Source organism: Suncus etruscus, chromosome 13 (genome assembly GCF_024139225.1).
Source record: "Suncus etruscus isolate mSunEtr1 chromosome 13, mSunEtr1.pri.cur, whole genome shotgun sequence".
Taxonomy (NCBI): Eukaryota; Metazoa; Chordata; class Mammalia; order Eulipotyphla; family Soricidae; genus Suncus; species Suncus etruscus.
The window spans coordinates 38,939,106-38,960,173 of NC_064860.1; the positions used below are offsets into that span (position 1 = coordinate 38,939,106).

Below are 21,068 nucleotides of genomic sequence, written 5' to 3' on the forward strand. Positions count from 1 at the left end.
TTCAATATCGGGAACCAAGAACCCAGGTTTAAATGATGATATTAAGAGGAACTACTGGCTGTCAGTAGAGAGGAAAATAAATAAAAGAACAAGAAATGCCAACCCTAACATCTTAAAGGCCTGAAAACTCTTAAAAACCTTTAGTTAGGTATGACTTGTAATAGGTATTATCTGACTTGTAATACGTACTGGTGCAAAAGGAACCTTTCCATGGTAAAAAAAAAAAATGGATTCGTCAGTATCTTGCCATTTTTTACATAACCACAGTAGTCTTCCCAGAATCCATTTGCAATGTTCAACCACATTACTGCTACATCTGCCATGCCTCCCTGGAGTAATTGTTCTGGGTCTGACATTTGTTCTGATTAATAGGATAGATGCCCTAAATCGAACATCAATGTTCATTTTCAGCAGGAAAGTAGCCTTAAAAGAAAGAAGATACACCTCATCCACATCCCTAAAGCATTTAAAGCACCCACATCTAGAAATGGGAAATTTTAGAGAAAATTATGGAGGGGCCATATCAGGTGGAAATCCTGAAAGAGCCAGATAGGAAAAATCAGAACAGTGGGGAGTCAAATAACTACATTTAGATAGGAATCAGTCAATCCTGGCATTCAATTAGTTCTTTATAACTTGATCTATTGGTTGGTCCTAGAAACCAATCAAATTAAAATAATAAGGCGTGAACCTTTAAGCCAGTGTATGGAAGAAGTAACAGTTATGGCAGTTGAGTATTTCAGTTAGTTCATATGTCATCTGATTGGGCATATATGGCTAGATAAGTGTGTAGCCAATAAATAGAAACAAGGGTTGAGGAGACATTAACTGTCTGATAGAGCCTAGAGGTCAGAGATTGGCAAAGTGTGTGGGGGAAAATACAGATGTTCCTGTTTCTGCCATCATTCCAACCAACTAACTTGAGCTGTTAAAGAGCTGTAACCCCAGAGCTGCACATCTTACACACTGTCTAGAGGAAACAAGCACTTGTCCACAACCTGCTGTAACACTACTGCCAATTTAAGGATCAGAAACACTGGTGACAATTTTAGTAAGCCCTTTAAAGGCTGGCTCTGATTCTGAGGTATAATTGGGCTTGGGGACCATTGCTCTGTAGGAAGTGAATTCTGCTATATTTGATGTATTTAATAACTCCCAAGTTCACATCAATCTTCTTGTATATATACTGTTGATTTTTATTTCATGGCTATTTAATGATGCCATAGAAAGCTGCTTCAGGGGCCGGGTAGGTGGCGCTAGAGGTAAGGTGTCTGCCTTGCAAGCGCTAGCCAAGGAAAGGACCGTGGTTCGATCCCCCGGAGTCCCATATGGTCCCCCCAAGCCAGGGGCAATTTCTGAGCACATAGCCAGGAGTAACCCCTGAGCGTCAAACGGGTGTGGCCCAAAAACCAAAAAAAAAAAAAAAATAAAAAAAAGAAAGCTGCTTCAAATCATTTGCTAATTATTTGGTGGCTTTAGTAATAAATTGTTTGCAATTTATTTAGGTGCAAGTATATACTATGTGCTATTTTATATCTGGGTTCTTTCATTATAATGGAGAGCTACTCGTGTTTATGTCAGTTTCTTTTCTTTTATGTAAAGGTGTTTATCTGTTCATCTGTTAATGACCATTTGGGTATTTCCAGATTTTAGCTAATGTGATCAAGTATCCTATGAACATTCATGTACAGGGCTTTGTATGGACATAGGTTTTGTTTCTCTTAGGCAAATACTTTTTATTTTTATAGCTTGGTGTATGGGGTTAACTTTTTTTTTTTTTTTTTTTTTTGGTTTTTGGGCCACACCCGGTAACGCTCAGGGGTTACTCCTGGCTATGCACTCAGAAGTTGCTCCTGGCTTGGGGGACCATATGGGACGCCGGGGGATCCAACTGTGGTCCGTCCAAGGCTAGTGCAGGCAAGGCAGGCACCTTACCTCTTGCGCCACCGCCCGGCCCCTGGGGTTAACTTTTAATGAAACTGCCAGATGGTTTTCTGAAATGTTTGGGCCATCTGTCAAGCTAGGTCCATACTTCAACGCCTGGAATTCTACCAAGGAGCACATAGCATAAAACCTAATTTGCTTTATTTATAGGCCAATAAATAGTGTAAAAATAAGTAACAAAACTAACTCCTAGATGTCTTTGCTGATGATAAACCTGAGGAGGAATCCTTGGGATCCTGGGGAAGGAGGTGTGGGCATTGTATTTCATTTAATATTACTGGATGGGTATCTTGTATATAATCTTTAACCATCAATAAAACCTTGAGGGGTTAATAAACTGGTAGAATGCTAGAGCTTTCCACTTCGCTCTATTTATAATTCTCCTTTTATAAAAAGATTGTCTATCATCTATCTATTTACCATCTATCATCTATCTTTATCACCATCATCTAATCTAATATATCTAGGTTTTAGGGCCACACCCGGCAATGCTCAGGGGTTACTCCTGGCTTTGCACTCAGAAATCACTCCTGGCAGCTATTTGGGTATTATAGGGATGCAGAATCCCAGTTGGCCCTGTTCAAGAAAAGTGCCTTACCAGCTGCACTCGCAGTTCTCAGGTCCCTCTGTTTCGCTTTCAACCCAAGTCGGGAGTTTAGAAAAAGCCAAGACCTACGGTGAGTTAGATGAAAGCAGAGGTTGCCTGGGCCACAGTGCAGAACTCCCCTGGTGTTGCGGACCCCACAAAGCTGCCTTTCATCTGCGCCTGCGCCTCACAGCGCCGGAGCCTCACTCTTAAGATACTGGGTGCGTTGCTTTGCATTGCGTTGTCTTGGGAACCGCTACACAAGCCTGCCTCGGCGAAAGCCGGGAGTAACCAGCCGCAGCGCTAGACGATGCCTTGGGTAAGTCTGGACCCTCTCTCCTGTGCCCTTTGCATAAAGTCTAGTGCAAGCCTGTTAGCGAGTCAGAGCGAATTCCTTGATGAATTCACTCTCAGACTGAAACAGCGTTCCCCAGTCTTGGTTGGAACTTTTCTTTGTCCTTTCTCCTGGCTGGTATATTTACTGCTAGACCTTGTAGAGTAGAGTGAAGCAGATAGATCCAAATTCGACTAAATCGCAAGGAGAGCGTTTTGGAGGGGTAATACCTGTGTTTCCACCAAGGAAACCTAACTGCACTTTGCAGTCTTTTTTATTTTATTTTTTTTGACAACAGGCTTATATTTTATTATTAAATCTATTGCACATTTTAATATTAATTATGAGTTGGTTGTGTGCATTAGAAACGCTTATTTTTTGCTAGCCTATGTCTTTTTCTTTGTACTTTTTTTTTCTTTTTTTGACAACAGGCTTATATTTTATTATTAAATCTATTGCACATTTAATATTAATTATGAGTTGGTTGTATGCATTAGAAACACTTATTTTTTGCTAGCCTATGTCTTTTTCTTTGTACTTTTTTCATTTTTTTTTCTTTGTACTTTGTACTTTTGTCTCTCTATTTTTTTTTAAAATAATATCTTTAAGCACCATGTTTACAAACATGATTGTAGTTGGGTTTTAGTGGGGCACTCAGCAAAGGATTTCTCGACCTTCCATTTTCCCAATCTTAACCAGGTAGAGTCATGCTTACCTCATACACAGTTCGTGGTACAATTTAGTAGGATAATACAGGCTACCTGGGTGGGTATCTGTAGGACACTAGGTATCCCTCTGATATTTTTAGTACATATGTAGTCTGTGACCAGTCATAGTAGCTACTGATGAAAAAAAATCGAGAGCAGGGTTACAGAGGGTCTAGGAAGGGGCAAAATACTACAAGATGAGCTACAGATCTTAAAATTAAGGGAATGTGTACCCTTCCAAGTTGAGCTTTATATACCAGATTAGGTGCCACTAATTTAAGCAAGAAAAGTGGCCCATTAAAAGCTATAAAATACAAGAAACATTATGGGGCCGGAGCAATAGAATAGCAGTAGAGCATTTGCCTTGCACATGGCTGACCCAGGACGGACTGTGGTTCAATCCCAGCGTCCCATATGGTCCCCCAAGCCAGGGGCAATTTCTGAGCTCATAGCCAGAAGAAACCCCTGGGCATCACCAGGTATGGCCCCAAAGCAAAAACAAACAACAAACAAAAAATACAAGAGACATAGTGGGGAAATGGTTTAGATTGGGAGAAACCAGAGCTGAGGCTATGGTAAAGGTAAAGAAAACATCATGAGAGTCAGTAGAATGATATTTTTGGGAATAAAGAGAAATTTAAATGGATACTTGGCTATAGAATTTGGAAACAGATTGTATGTGCTAGGTGACAGAGAAGGATTTGAAGAGTAACTGGTCTGCTTTCTTGCCTGTAAAGTTCTTTACAACTGGAATATACTCAAAAAATGCAAGCTATTCTTTCCACAGTTATATTTTATACCACAAAGTGAAAGCAAAGTTGTCTGCTTTTATGCAACCATCTCTATAAAAGTCTCATGACCAGCTCTGGAACACACTTCTATGGAGTGTTGAAGTCTGTGAACCTGAAGACTGTCTCTCTACTTTAGGCATTGAATGTAGTGCATGACATAATACTTGAGGTATAGTTCCTGACCTCAATAAATATTTTTAAATTAATTAATAGCACCAGCAGATTTTAGCAACTGGGGAAAAAGTGGAACTAAAAATAAGGGGTATGGGGGGGAAATGGACCTATGGGTTGTGTTTAATATGGCTTTCTAAAAAACAGAGGGCATTTCAAAGTTTCCTGGACAAGGAGAGACTATATTTGGACATCTGCATATGTCTCTTCACTCTTCTGATGAGGTTTCCTTGGAAACTGCAAACACAAGATTGCCAACATATATGGTTTCTGGTGTCCATGGTATTAGTTGGAGGAAAATTCATAAGGATTTTTATTTTATAGCTTTATTCTTATTCTGTAATAATTTTGTACTTACAGAGAATATGAAGGAACCTTCTGATCATGATTCAGATGGGTGGAAGTCAGATAAATCAAAGAGTAGTAAACCTCCATCTCGGTTATCCACTGTGTCAAGATGTAAGTAAAGAATGCACTTACTAAAAGAAAAAAAGAATAAAAACTTAAAAATATTAGCCTAAGTTTATTAGACAAAATTATATTTAAATGGTGCATGTCTAAGTTTACACATCAAAAATCAGTTGTTTACTTTATTTGCTAAAATACAAATAAAGTAAGTGTGTTTCAATCATTTTATTTTTAACTTTTAGTAAAAAGATGTTACTGTTGGAGCTGGAGCTATAGCTCAATGATAGGGCGTTTGCCTTGCATGTGGCCAAGCCTGGATGGATCGTAGTTCAATCCCTAGCATCCCATATAAAACCCTGAACCTGCCAGGAGCAATTTCTTTTTTTTTTAATATAAATTTTTACTTAAGCACCATGATTACTATCATGTTAGTAGTTAGGTTTCAGTTATAAACAGAATATTCCCCTTTACCAGTGCCACATTTCCACCACCAATGCCCCCTCCTTCCCCACCCCTGCCTGTATTCACAACAGGCATTCTACTTCTCTCATTCTTTAACATAGTCATGCTGGTTGTTAGTGTAGTTATTTCCCTAACAGAGTTCACCACTCTTTGTGGTGAGATTCAAATTGTGAGCTGGTCCTTCCAGCCCTTCCAGCCCTTAACTGTATTGTCTCTGGGTCTTATTGCAGTAATGCTTTTCATTTTTTTTTTAAAAACCCATAGATGAGTGAGACTATGCTGTGTCTATCTCTCTCCCTCTGACTTATTTCATTTACCATAATAAATTCCATGTACATCCACATATAGGAAAATTTCATGCCTTCATCTCTCCTGGCGGATGCATAATATTTCATTGTGTATGTATGTGTATATATATATATATATATATATATATACACACACACATACACACACCACAGTTTCTTTAGCCATTCATCTGTTGAAGGGCATCTTGGTTGTTTCCAGAGTCTGGCTATTAAAAATAGTGCTGCAATGAATATAGGTGTGAGGAAGGGAATTTTGAATTGTATTTTTGTGTTCCTAGGGTATATCCCTAGGAGTGAAATGGCTGGATCATATGGGAGTTCAATTCCCAGTTTTTTTGAGGAATCTCCATATTGTTTTCTACAAAGGTTGGACTAGATGGCATTCCCACCAACAGTGAATAAGAGTTCCTTTCTCTCCACATCCCCGCCAGCACTGATTGTTCTTGTTCTTTGTGATGTGTGCCAGTCTCTGTGGTGTGAGATGGTACCTCATTGTAGTTTTGATTTGCATCTCCCTGATGATTAGTGATGTGGAGCATTGTTTCATGTGTCTGGCCATTTGTATTTCTTCTTTGAGGAAATATTTGTTCATTTCTTCTCCCCATATTTTGATGGGTTTATATGTTTTTTTCTTATTAAGTTCTGTGAGTACCTTGTATATTTTGGACATCAGTCCCTTGTTTGATGGGTATTAGATGAATAGTTTCTCCCATTCTGTGAGTGGCTTTTGTATCTTTGACACTATTTCCTTTGAGGTGCAGAAGCTTCTCTACTTAATATAGTACCATTTGCTTATCTCTGTTTCCACTTGTTATGAGAGTGCTGTTTCCTCCTTGAAGATGCCTTTAGTTTCAATGTCATATAGTGTACCTATGTGTTCTATATGCCTTATGGTTTCAGACCTGATATCAAGGTCTTTAATTCATTTGGATTTGATCTTTGTGCATGGTTTTAGATGGGGATCTGAGTTAGTTTTTTTTGCAAGTGGCTAACCAGTTGTGCATACCCCACTTGTTGAAGAGGCTTTTCTTGCTTTCCAGGAGCAATTTCTGAGCACAGAGGCAGGAGTAACCCCTGAGTGCTACTGGGTGTGCCCCCCAAAAAGGTGCTACTATCACCTTTCTGCTGATAATGACCTATTGGCACGATTGATTTTGCTCTCTTGTGAGGTCTACTTAATTTTAATGTTAATGTATTTAGGTAACTGGTTAAACAGTATTAAAATTTATGATATTGATAAACAGAGTTACTGCACCCCACCATCACCAAATGCCCAGGAACCACACACACACACACACACACATAACATTTCATACACATAGTCCCTATTATTATTTCCTACTCCCCACCAATGCTTTCCCTATGTGCTTTGCAATTAGCTTTGTAATCCAAGGTTAAGGAATAGCTATTGGATGTTGTATTATTACCTTATTTTGGCTTTTTCTATTCCACAGATGAGTGAGGTCATCTGGTACTTGTTCTTTTACCTTTGACAATTTGATTAATATTATGCCTTATTGTATTCATGTTGTAGTTAACTGATGATTTCATCTTTTCTTGGAGTTTCATAGTATTTCATTCTGTATGTATGTGCATATAGCACATTATTTTTTCTTGGAAGGGGAATGGTAGGGGTCACACCTGGTTGTGCTCAGGGCTTACTCGGGGCTTTAAACTCAGGAATGACTCAGGGTGAAGTTCAGGGTACCACGTATAGGTTACAGAGATTGAGCCCGGGTTACCTGTGTGCAAGGCAAGTGCTTTACTCTTTTCAGTCCCTAACACATCATCTTTATCCATTCATCTGTCATTGGGCATGCTCTAGTGAACATTTATCTTTTTAGATGACTTTTTCTGTTTGGGTTGTAAATGACAAGAAGTAGAATTTTTGAATTGAATAGGAGTTCTATTCTTACTTTTATATGAGACTTCTACTTTCCATAGAGGCTGAACCAGATGACATTTTATAGTGAATGAAAGTTACCTTTTCATCAGATCCCTATCAACACTGGCTGCTTTGAGTCTTCTTAACATATACCATTCTCACTAGTGTTAAGTGTTATGTCATTGTTTTGATTTGCATTTTTTTGAAAATAAGTACTGATGAACACTTTTTTCTATGCCTATTGACTTGCATTTGTTGTCTTTGGAGAAGTGTCTATATTTCCCCCCATTTTTTGATGTGGTTATTGCTTTGTTTTGTTGTTGGATTTTGTGAATGCTTTATATATATTGGGTAGTTTGGGAGACAACTTTTGGTACTGGGATTCAAACTCAGGACAATTACATGCCAGGCAAGTGTCTAATATACTGTATTATCTCTCCAACATATAGGAGGATTATAAGGAGCTTGCTGACTTTTTCTAACTTGGCAGCATGGTGTAAAGATGTCTTTGTGAAATATTGATTTTTTTTTTGATTTTTGGGCCACACTCGGTGATGCTCAGGGGTTACTCCTGGCTATGTGCTCAGAGTTGCTCCTGGCTTGGGGGACCATATGGGACGCTGGGGGATCGAACCGTGGTCTATCCTAGGCTAGCACTGGCAAGACAGACACCTTACCTTTAGCGCCACCACACTGGCCCTGAAATATTGACTTTTGTAAGGTTTTAATTATAAATACAGTCTGATATATTTAATTTGAACTTTTTTTTGGGGGGGTCACACCTGGCAGGGCCCAGTGGTTACTCCTAGCTCTATGCTCAGAAATGGCCCCTGGCAGGCACAGGGGACCATATGGAATACCAAAATTCGAACCACCATCCTTCTGCATGCAAGGCAAATGCCTTACCTCCATGCTATCTCTCGGCCCCTAATTTGGACTCTTAATTCACAGTAAAAGTCCTAGAAATTCAATTTATTTCCAATATTTATATTAAATTCTTTTGATCTGAGATATGTCTTATAAATTCACAGTCTCTTTATCTCATATATTAGATATTTATATCCTTTTGCTTTAACTCTTACAAGGGATTTATACTAAATTTTGCGTCTCCTGTATTTCCTCTCTCACACTGGAGTTACCTTATATGACTATAATGTGCACATATATGTATATACTAAAAACTTTTGTTTGCTTCTCTTTTGTTTTTATAATTTTTATTATAATAATTTCTTTATTTAAGCATCATGCTTACAGACTCTAATACACCAATCCTGAGATGGAAGAATACTGTCTGACACAGTCACAAGAAAAAGCAAAGAGACTGGTTAAATGGTATTATGGGATACTAGATAGGATACTTCCTTTGGGTGGGGAGGAGAGAATTTAAGTATTGTCATTTAAGATTTTAAGTATTGTTATTTATGTATCTAGATACATAAATGATACATAAATGTATCTTTCCCATTCAATTCAATTCAAATATATCTTTCTTCCCTTTCAAATGCTTAAATCTTAGGAACCTTGTCCTATGTCCAATGTCCAGTTGGTTGGCTTCCTCAGCTTTTTTGCTTCATTCAGATTGTGTTTGTCCTTGTTTTTAATCTTTTAGATTCGTATCACATAGGTCTACTAAGGGAATTATTCTATTTATGACATTTTTCATTTCTCTTTTTTTAATCAGCTCTTTGACATCCCTGAATTATGGCATATTGATATATTTTAGTTAAACTTGTATTTAGTCTTTTCCTTGAATATGAGAATACTTAAAGCCATTTTACTCCCCATTATAACTTTATTCATTTATTTTAACTTATTCCTGAGATATTCAGAAATAAATCATGCACAGGAAAGTTAATTTTTTATTTTAATTTTTTATTAAGACAGCATGATTAAAATGTTGAGTTTTTTAGTTAATAGTTGAGTTTTTGGCATAATATTTTCCAGCACAAATACCACCAATATTGTCAGCATCCGTTCTTAAGGTTTCTCCCACCACCACTACTCACTCTGCCTCTTTGACAGGCTCATTTAGAAAAGATGTTTTAAACAAAAATAATAAAAATTAGAAAAGCTAAATTTTTAGAAAAATTTTTGTTATCTAAGAAAAGTATTTTTAGTTTTGATTTTATGAACGCATGGTAATTTACAAAGTTATTAATAGTTTAATTTTTAATTTTTTATTTTTTTTTGTTTGTTTTGGGCCACACCTGGTGATGCTCAGGGGTTACTCCTGGCTATGTGCTCAGAAATCTTTTGCTCCTGACTTGGAGGGCCATATGGGATGCCGGAGGGAAGGGATCGAACTGTGGTCTGTCCTAGGTTAGTGCGAGCAAGGCAGATGCCCTACTGCTTGTGCTACCGCTCAGCTCCCCCCCCTTTTTTTTTGTAATAGTTAAATTTTAAACATTTGATGTTCCAACCCCATTCCCACCACTAGTATCAACTTTTCTCCACCAATATTCTCAAGTTTCTTCTCATACTAACCCTCTGCCTTAAGCCTGACATATTGGCGGGCACTTTTGTTTTGTTTTGTTTTGTTTTTTGGCTTTTTGGGCCACACACAGTGACGCTCAGGGGTTACTTCTGGCAATGTGCTCAGAAATTGCTCTTGGCTTGGGGGACTATGGGATGCCAGGGGATCGAACCATGGTCTGTCCTAGGTTAGCATGTGCATGGCAAATGCCCTATCACTTGTGCCATCGCTCCAGACCCAAGCTTTATACTTCTTTAAAACTACTGATGTACCAGAATTCCCTTAATCCCTGCCCACCACATTTTCTCATTCATTTCTTTCCCCCTCCCCTCCATTCTATTTTTTTCCTTCTTTCAGTTTCACTTTCAGTTTTTTACCGTGAGCAATAATATTGGAAAGCTCCAGTACAGGGGGAATGGGAGGTACTTTGCATGCAACTGATCCCAGTTTGATCTCTATCATCTCCAATGGTCCCCTAAGACCATAGGAGTAATTTCTGAGTGCAGAACTAGAAACATCCTCTGAACACTGCTAAGTGTGTCTTAAAATCCAAAACAAAACAAAACCCCAAAAATCACAATCAAAACCAAAATAAGAATATTGGCTCTGGGCTTTTTATAGATAGCTGTTACTACCACCTTTATTTTACTGTGGCCTTTGTTGTTGTTGTTGTTGTTGTTTGGTTTTTGGTTTTTGGGTCATGGGTGTTGCATCTTGTCAAAAGATTTATCTGCTTTGATTGATATGGTCATATAATTCTTAACTTTCTTTTTACTGATGTATGGTATATCATGTTGATTAAGGTATAATGAAACAACCTTTCATCCCAGGTATGAATCCTACTTGCTCAGGTGTATGATTTTTTGATATGTTGATAGTTTTGGTTAGCTAGTATTTGATTAAGTATTTTGACATCCATGTTCATTAGAAATATTGGTCTGAAATTTTATTTTCTGTAAATGCCTCTCTGTCTTTGTTATTAGTGATATTTTGGCTTTATATAAGGTATTAAGAAGGATTCCTGTGTCTTTGATGTTTGGAAGAACTTAACTAGTAAAGGTAGTAAATCTTTACTGAAAATTTAATAAAATCCACCTGTGACCATACTGTAAGCCATAATATTTATTCTTGGGGAGATTCTTAATTGCTGTTTCAATTTACTTGCCTGTGATTGTCCTGTTCAGGCTTTCTACTTCCTCATTATTCAGTTTGGAGATATTGCATATTTCTAGGGATCTGTCCATTTCTTCTAGGTTCTCTAGCCTAGCAGAATAGAGTTGGTCACAGTAAGCTCTAATTATGTCTTGGATTTCTGAGTGTTCTGTTGTAATTTCTCCTCTTTTGATTCTGATATGATTTATTTGAACACTTTATCATTCTCCTCCTACAATTTGTCTATTTTGTTTGTTGTTTTGAAGAAACAGCTTTTGATTTCATTGATTCTTTGTATTGCCTTCTTGATCTCTGTATCTTTCATTTCTGCTTTGGTTTTTATTTTTTCTTTTATTTTACTAGTCTTTGGCTTTATTTTTTGTTGGTCCTCAAAACATTTAAGGTGTCCAATTTTAACTTTTTCTGATGTGATTTCTAAGTAAAGCAGTAGTAACTACTGAGCTCTGCTGGGTGAGGCCTCCAAACCCCAAACCAAACCAAATCAAACCCCCCAAACACCTCATTCACTGTGGCTGGAGTGATAGTACAGCATGTAGGGCATTTGGCTTGCATTTGCCTTGCATATGGCTTACCCAGGTTCAATTCCCAGCATCTTATATAGTCCCCAGAGACCACCAGGAATAATTCCTGAGTGCAAAGCCATAAAATAATCCCTGAACACTGGAGAGCCCCAAAACAAAGAACAAAACATAATAAAATATCTCATTCACTAGAAAATAAGAACAAAATAAAAGTACCAGTTACTTTAGAAATAAAAATAGTTGTGCTCGCTTCGGCAGCACATATACTAAAATTGGAACGATACAGAGAAGATTAGCATGGCCTCTGCGCAAGGATGACACACAAATTCGTGAAGCGTTCCATATTTAAAAAAAAAAAGAAATAAAAATAGTTAAGTCTAAATTTATAAATTATTAAAGCAATTTAATTTCACTTGCTTGTATGAAAGATGGTTCACGATATATGGAAGACAATGCGGATGAAACTCAAGGGGAACCATCATATTTTGATGACACTGACTCAGATTTGGAAGGAAGTTCAAGTTCATTTCAAGATGATTTTGAAGAAAGCAGTGAAGGTAAGTATAATTGTTTTCTGTTTCAAATGTTTTAAAGACAAACTACCTAGACAAAATTGAGCATCTGTAATTCTTTAGAAAGAAAAATTTGCAAGATGTGTGTATTTGTGGTGGGTAATAAAAAAAAAGCATCAAATATATTATGATGTGATAGTTTAATGTCTCTGGACTTGTGCATTCTGTTTGAGGCATATACAAAACACTCATACTCACTCTTTCTGTGGGTGGGATGGCCTAAAGCATGCTACAGTCCAAATCACTTAAGATAATTTTCCTTGGGAATCTATTGAAAGGCACTTTTTTGAAAGCATGACAAAAAATCAGCCCCTTACAGATGACCAAGTCATGCTGGCTGTTCCCATGCATAACATCCACTGGTGGGGACTGTTATATATTTCCTGCTGAGTTGTAGGCAGGTGCACTTCTTTGTGAAATTTTATTTTAGGGTTCGTTGAATGTTCTTCTTAGACTGAATATTTTAATGTTTTAGATTCTCGACCTATGGAAAGCTCTGCCCCAGCAGCAGAAGAGAAACAGGAGGAAGTTAAGAAGAAACTATCAATTAATTTCTACTACAATTACCTGGATCTAGTTTCAAGGCCTTTTGTTACTTCAGCCTCACTTGTACCATTGGATATTCTTACGCTTGTGTATCCATTCCAGTACAAAGCTAAAATTTAGGGGTTTTAGCTTCTTAAATCAGGGGGTAAGCAAACTGTATAGCTCACGGACCAAGTATCACCTCTGGTGTATTTTTCCAAGGGCAGTGTGATTGGAACAGAGCCTAAAATATGTGTACCCAACCTTTTACAAAAAGTATTTTCCAGCCTCTGTTTAAAGTAACTTGAAGAAATTTAGATTTTAGAAAAGTTGAGAAAAGTTTTTGTTTGGATCCAAAAAGATAATACAGCAGGCAGAGCACTTGCCTTGCATGCAGCCAAACTGGGTTTGATCCCCAGCATCTCATATGGTACTCTGAGCTCTCCAGGAGCAATTCTATAGTGCTGAGCCAGTAATAATTCCTGAGCATCACTGGTTATGGCAACAACAACAACAAAAGAAATGAAAAAGGAAAACTTTCGTATGATGCCAAATAATAAAAAAAAAGAAAGGGGGCTGGCAAGGTGGTACCAGAGGTAAGGTGTCTGCCTTGCAAGCGCTAGCCAAGGAAGGACCGCGGTTCGATCCCCCGGCGTCCCATATGATCCCACCAAGCCAGGGGCAATCTCTGAGTGCTTAGCCAGGAGTAACCCCTGAGCATCAAACGGGTGTGGCCCGAAAAACCAAAAAAAAAAAAAAACGAAGAAAAAGAAAGAAAGAAAGAGAGAGAGAGAAAGAAAGAAAGAAAGAAAGAAAGAAAGAAAGAAAGAAAGAAAGAAAGAAAGAAAGAGAGAGAGAAAGAAAGAAAGAAAGAGAGAAAGAAAGAAAGAAAGAGAGAGAGAAAGAGAGAAAGAAAGAGAGAGAAAGAAAGAAAGAAAGAAAGAAAAGAAAGAAAGAAAGAAAGAAAGAAAGAGAAAGAAAGAAAGAAAGAAAGAAAGAAAGAAAGAAAGAAAGAAAGAAAGAAAGAAAGAAAGAAAGAAAGAAAGAAAGAAAGAAAGAAAGAAAGAAAGAAAGAAAGAAAGAAAGAAAGAAAGAAAGAAAGAAAGAAAGAAAGAAAGAAAGAAAGGTAGATAGATAGATCTGGCTATACTTTCATGAGACAGGAATATGTTTCTTAATACTACTTACTCCACCAACTTGTACTCCCTTTTTATAATGCCTATAAACTAAAAATGAATCATTTACTTTACTGAAATGTTGATGTGGCCATTACCAGGTATTATTAATTTCTAGTTATTTATCAATTGAGTTATCAAAGAAGACAGCTCTATTGAAGAAGAATACAAAAGAGTTTTATTTGCTCTTCATATTAAGACTCTGAATAAATGTGAGGAAATTTAGTGATCATCTCTTTATGAGATCAAATTTGTAAAGTAGATAGGAGAAAATTTTATTACTGTCCTTGGCTAGCAATTTAATCAGTCTGTCTTCAGCTTGGCAATTGTGGCCACATGCTCTAAACCACCATTGGTACAAGGTGCATAAACAGGGCAGAGTATTTTCTAACTCAATTTTGCTTCTTACATAGAAATAAATGATACTAATAAGAGTTTATAACTCTGTTTAAATTCCAGGTGTATAAACCTGAAAACCCAGAGCATTTTCTCTTGAGGACTTTCTTCTTTTTTTTTTTTTTACCTTCTTTATCATCTTCCTCCTATTTTCCCCCACTCTCCCTTTCTCCCCTCTTTTTCCCAGGGTGGGGTTAAGCTGGTGTTTGGACAGGTTATTGACAGAAGTTATGAACTGTTAGCTTTTTTACTAGCTTAAAACAAATTTATCCTAAAATATGCATTCTCTTATTTATGTTTTTTCATTGTGGCTTGGGTATATGCTAAAATAATTATGTAGGTGATTTTTTTTTATTTACTTATTTTGATGGGCCACATCTGGAAGTACCCAGAGATTACTCATGGCTTTGCACTCAGGAATTACTCTTGGAGGGCTCAGAGGACCATGTGGAGTTCTGGGGTTAACACATGCAAGGCAAATATCCTAAATGACATATTATCACTCTGTCCTCTATGCAGATGATTTTTATTGTCATCTTCTTTCAGCCCCAACACTAGGACTTGAGGTCCAGTGTATAATGCTCTGTATCAGGGAGACATGCTGAAATTCTAAATTGTAGAAGATGGAGGCTTGAGGGACTTTAACTTTTCTCTGATGTAGGAATTCTTTGTGCTGGCTAACTATAAGTTATAGATTCTTTCCCCCTGAATTTTTAGAGAAAGTAGCTTTTCTCATATTTAGATAGGTTACTTAATTAGATAGCTCTTCTAAACACTGAATCAAAATATGCATCATGAAATATATCTCATAAGGCTCACTTATACTTTCTAGGATGGAGCAAAAAGTCTCAATTTTTTTGTGAGAAGCTCCAAGGAGAAATAAGTTGTATTCATTCATTAGATACTCTTTTATCTACCTGTTATTTATATAAAATTTAATTTAATTTTACTATTGGTATCTTCTAAATCAATAAATATGTTATATACTATCACTCACATCATACCATAACTTATAAAAGACAATAGATAGAACTTAATATAATACCATAAATACAGCTTGGAAATAGAGGTCTTAAATGGGCATGAATAGTGAAGTCCCTGGAGCTCTTGATAGGAAGTTGAGAAGAGGCAAATCTGGAGAGAGACTAAATAAGAGGAGTTTAATAAGCATAAAGCACATCAAGTTTTTGTTGTTATTTGAACACCATGTTTTACAAAATTATCAACAATAAAATTTCAGGCATGTAATTTTCCAACTCTAGTCCTACACACCAGTGTCTGTATTTCTTCACTAATGCCCTCACATTCTCCTGCCTCTACCAGTCGACTTCCTTAACAGACACATTTTTAAGTTTTACTGCTGTAGTTTGGGTCTTATGCTACAGTAATTTTGGTTCTAATGGTTTATATGTCTTTAAATACTCTGCCCTCTCTACCACTGATGTGTACAAAGGCATTCTATTTTAAATAAATTGTTTTGGCATTTTAATAAATAAAGATGAGCAAGAAACAGCAGATAGGGTACTTATCTAGACATGCCTACAGAGTTTTTGATTCTTGGCACTACACATGGCAGACATTCTTCTCTCTTCCTTTTACCACATAATCATCTTGTCAAAGGTGCTACATATTTCTTTTTTTTTTTTGAAGATATTTTAAACCATATAGGGAATGTCTAAACTCAGACTTTCTTCAGATTATAAAAACTAAAAAAAAAAATATAAAGATTTTTTCAGTTACTGTTCAACTTTTGTGCTTAATAGTGCATTATTGGAAAATTTTTATAGTTTTATCTCATTTACTAGATTTATATCATAAATTTGAAGTTAAAAGTAGTAGCAAAAGGCACTTTCTAATGTTTTAACTCAGATTTTTCTACACTTTATTACTGAATTAGTGTAGTTTACTCCATAGAATAAAAACACTACTGGCTTTCTATATACTTAAACATATTAATATATCATTAATATACATATTAATGAGTTCAGGGAGGAAATGCTAGCCTGTTTCTATGAAAACTTACACAATGTAATATATAAATTTAATTTTTATTTTGGTTTTTCGGGCCACACCCGTTTGTTGCTCAGGGGTTACTCCTGGCTCTGCGCTCAGAAATTGCCCCTGGCTTGGGGGACCATATGGGACGTCGGGGGATCGAACCGCGGTCCTTCCTTGGCTAGTGCTTGTAAGGCAGACACCTTACCTCTAGCGCCACCTCGCCGGCCCCATAAATTTAATTTTTATACCTATAAATTAAATTAAATTTTACTTTTAAAGTTATCGCATTATCACTAGAGTGTCATAATTTCAAAATCTTGTCAGAATTTTAATCATTCCGTCTTTCAATATCAAAGAATATGCATATACACTGTCTTTGCTATATTTAGTTCACAAACAGTATGAAGACAGATAGCAACTTTCAATTTACAATGTAATTTTGTTTCTGGAGGAAAGAGGAAAATGAAATTATTTAGGTTATAACTTTGTTCTTTGTAGTATACCCGAAAGGAAGACAAGTATATTTTTATTAGTAACAACAGTAATGTACTTTCAAGATTTCATCAGGAAAGAAGATCATTGATATTCTATCCAAATATAAGAATTTTCATCTAACTTATTAGGGTAATAAAACATAAAATATAAACTTACGGGTAAAAATCTACTACTTCAACCATGATTTTTTGTGACATTACAGATTTTTAAAATAAGAATATATTTTTTCCATTTGTAAGTTGGTTACCTTGTTTCACTTCTTTTCCTTATCAACTTTCTCCCAGACATTCCTTTGGTTATGACTGCCGAAAGCGGGCCAACCTACAACTTCTAGGCAATAGAACTATATTGTATGTTGCTGGGAACCAACTGGTCTTTATGGATTTGGTAACCAAGGAACAGATCTATCTTCATAGTAGCAGTGGTAGAGGAATTGGTGTTATTGGGGTATGCCATTACTAACTTAAAAAATATCATTCATTTTTTGTTTGTTTGTTTTGTTGATCAGCCAGTATAAAGTGCCAGTAAAACTACATGCAGTATTGGCAAATGGCCATATAGGCACAGCCATATTAATGTGAAGGTTATTTTCAGTTAAAAAACTAGAACTATTGTTATTTATATCATTTTGGTTTAGTATTTTAATACTATATTAATATGATCTTGTTTTATAGATTTAAAATTGAGAGGGGTAAGTGGCATTCTCACAGCTATGCAGCAGTGTACAGTGTACAGTTTATTTCCACACTGAATATTGTTTGAACATTGTCAAAACATAGATAGAACTAACAATACAATAGATAAATATTAGTTAAGATGTGAGCATGTAATTGAGCATTAAAAGATAAGGATTACATTTCATGTTCTTGAGCCTGAGATATATGCATATATATTATATAAAACCTGAAGTTTAGTGTTTGCAATTGTGATACATATAATCCTAATCAGTAAAAGGATCTGTGTTATGTCACACACCAGCTGCCATATTGTTGGCAGATTTAATCCTCCTGTAGAATGACAGCAACAGTATATATAACAACAAAAGTATCAGTGATCATTTTGACAGAGGTGGAAAGTGTACTGTACTGATCATTGGGACAAAGCAAACTGAGTCCTGGAATTTATTTATTTATTTTTCTGCTACATCAAGCAATGTTCAGGAGTTACTCTTGACACTGCATTCAGGAAGTACTCCTAGCTGTATGGAGGGGACCATATTGGATGCCAGGGTTTGAGCCTGGGTTGGTCATGTGCAAGGAAATGACACTATTCACTGTCCTATCTAGCTCTCCAGCCCCCCTGAGTCCTGGCATTTTTAATCTAGCAGTGTATAAACCAGCTGAGGCCCATCCTTTCCCCTTCCAACAAAAATTTTAATGAGCCAAATGAAGATTTTATAAAGAAAAAGTTGTAATATAGACTTTTCGCATGAATGTAGCTTGCTAGTCCCTATAGAAATGGAGGGGGAATATTGAGCCTTCACTCTGCATTGTTACTATACCACCTGCTCTGGCAATACTGTTTAATACAGCTTTTGATCTTATTGCTTTCCTTTCTCTACAGTGCCCATAGAAACATTGGAGAATTTTAACACCAAAACCACACTACCATCTATAGAAAAATAAAAGAAGCTAACCAAACAGAAACATTTAGTAGGCATTCAGATAAAAAAAAAAAGGTAAAATTTCTTCATGAAAATGACAAAATTATCAGAGGGCAAATGTAAAAGACACACATGTAGTTAGTAAATGTAACAGGCAAAGAATTGAGAAGTTCAATCAGAAAAAAAATTAAAAAATAATAAAATCTCAAATAAAAGCATAAAGTATCTCCAGAAGTACAAAGACTTCATCACTAAGAAATAGAATAGGAAAATCCATGCCTGCCCAGTGGTTTCCAACTGTGAGAAACTGTGAGTATTGCCTGTGCATATTTTTGCACTGTCCTGTCTCCCGAACCTCTTGGGACTGGGCCTAAAAGGGCCCAGAAAAAATAGCTCTTCCAGAGGTTCATCCAAGGGCCCAAATGCCAAGGAACTGTGTTCAATCATGAAAACCGGTTACCCGCAGTATTCTGCAGAAAAGCAGGTTTCCTGTTTGTGACATCAGGCTTGGAAAATCCACACCTGCCCAGTAGTTCCCGACTGTAAGAAACAGTGAGTGTTGTCTGTGCATGTTTTTCCACTGTCCTGTCTCCTAAACCTCTTGGGAGTGGGCCAAAAAGGGCCCAGAAAAATAGCTCTCCCAGAGACTTCAGAAGAATCTTTCTAACCAATGAACCCCACCACAATATGCAGAAAAAGTCACACTACAAGTGTGACAATGGGGAAACCTCACAGGCAAACATTATGCGTAGAGAATGAAGACGATAGCTCGGATGACCTAAAGAATTCCAACCATCTGATTAACCTCTCGGATAAGGAGTTTAGAATAGAAATATGGAAGATTTTTGTAGAACTCAAAGAAAGCATAGATAGATCTGAACAGAACACAAAGATAGAAATCAGAAAACTCCATACTGAAATAACAGATCTGAAAAACACGGTAGCTCAACTGAAAAACTCAGTGGATGGCCTCTCCAGCAGGGTAACAAAAGCTGAGGACAGAATTGGTGTGCTGGAAGATGAGATGCAGAAAACCTCAACACAGCAGAAGAAATTGGAAAAGAACCTTAAGACAAATGATCAGGAAATGGAAAAAGTACTCAAGGAATTGAACAGATGAAAATAGAAGTCTTTGATAAACTCAACAGAAACAACGTAAGAATCATTGGAGTCCCAGAGGCCCAGGTAGATCTCCAGGAAGAATCAACTGTCAAAGTCATCATCAAAGAGATACTCCCATAGTTTTAAGCAATCAAATCCTGCATGCCCGAAGAGTACCAGCTAAAAGAGACCCAAAGAAAAACACCCCATGACACATCTTTGTTATGCTGACAAATCCCACAGATAGAGATAGAATACTGAAAGCAGCAAGATCAAAAAGGGAAATTACATTTAAAGGAGCATCTCTAAGACGTACAGCAGACAAGTCACAAGAAACTCTCCAGGCCAAAAGACAGTGGTGGGATATTGTGACAAGACTGAATAAAATGTATGCCTCACCAAGAATACTGCACCCTGCCTGACTCATCTTCAGGTTTGAAGGAAGGATACATAGCTTCATAGATAAACAACAGCTCAGAAAATGATGAAAAGCCAGCCTTAAAGGAAAAACTGAAAGGTCTACTTTAAAACAAGAGAGACCAACAAACACAGCAAACTTATCTACAAAGAATACATTAAATCCTATGGCAATCATCTCCCTCAATGTCAATGGACTAAATTCATCAATTAAAAGACACAGAGTGGCAAAATGGGTCAAAAAGATGAATCCAACCTTCTGCTGCCTACAAGAAACACACCTGAATACTCAGAACAAACATAGACTCAAAATAAAAGGCTGGAGGAAAATCATCCAATCAAACAACACCCTCAAAAAAGCTGGGGTGGCCATATTAATATCTGATGACACCAACTTTATACTCAGAAAAGTTGTAAGGGACAAAGATGGACACTATGTACTAATCAAGGGATATGTGCAACAGGAAGAAATCAGACTATTAAACATATATGCACCCAATGAGAGACCTGCAAATTATCTAACACAATTACTGACAAATCTGAAAGAAGATATCAATAATAAAACAATAATTGTGGGAGACCTCAACACGGCAATGTCAACACTTGATAGGTCAACCAGACTGAAACCCAGCAAAAACATAGTAACCCTGAAAAGAGTAATGGAAGAAAGAGGACTAGTAGATACATATAGAACACTCCACCCCAAAAAACCTGGATACACATTCTTCTCCAATGTACATGGGTCATTCTCCAGCATACACCACATGCTGACACATAAAACATACCTTCATAAAATCAAGACGATAGAAATCTTGCAGGATACCTTTGCTGACCACAAGGCTTTGAAATTAGATGTGAACTACAAAGCCACACAAAAGAAAAACTTTAAAAATTGGAAATTAAACACCCTGCTACTGAACAACCGGTGGGTCTGAGATAAAATCAAAGAGGAAATCAAAACTTTCCTGGAAACAAATGATAATGAAGACACAAACTGCCAGAATCTATGGGACACAGCAAAAG

The 21,068-nt window shown here is 36.8% G+C and overlaps 2 protein-coding genes and 1 non-coding gene across 3 annotated transcripts in view; all 3 read left to right on the forward strand.

Annotated features, from left to right (window-relative positions):
- Positions 1–21,068, forward strand: part of USF3 (upstream transcription factor family member 3) — an 869,396-nt gene that overhangs the window by 243,155 nt on the left and 605,173 nt on the right. The gene's annotated exons all lie outside the window — the stretch shown is intronic.
- CFAP44 (cilia and flagella associated protein 44) overlaps positions 4,899–21,068 on the forward strand; it is a 124,750-nt gene continuing 108,580 nt past the window's right edge. Inside the window, exons 1-4 of the mRNA XM_049785552.1 lie at positions 4,899–4,992; positions 12,192–12,314; positions 12,811–12,970; positions 17,209–17,371. Coding sequence (XP_049641509.1) covers positions 4,899–4,992; positions 12,192–12,314; positions 12,811–12,970; positions 17,209–17,371 — 540 coding nt within the window. The remainder of the gene's footprint in view (positions 4,993–12,191; positions 12,315–12,810; positions 12,971–17,208; positions 17,372–21,068) is intronic.
- Positions 12,006–12,112, forward strand: LOC126026640 (U6 spliceosomal RNA). Its single transcript, XR_007501864.1, has one exon. It is a non-coding gene; the product is annotated as a U6 spliceosomal RNA (small nuclear RNA).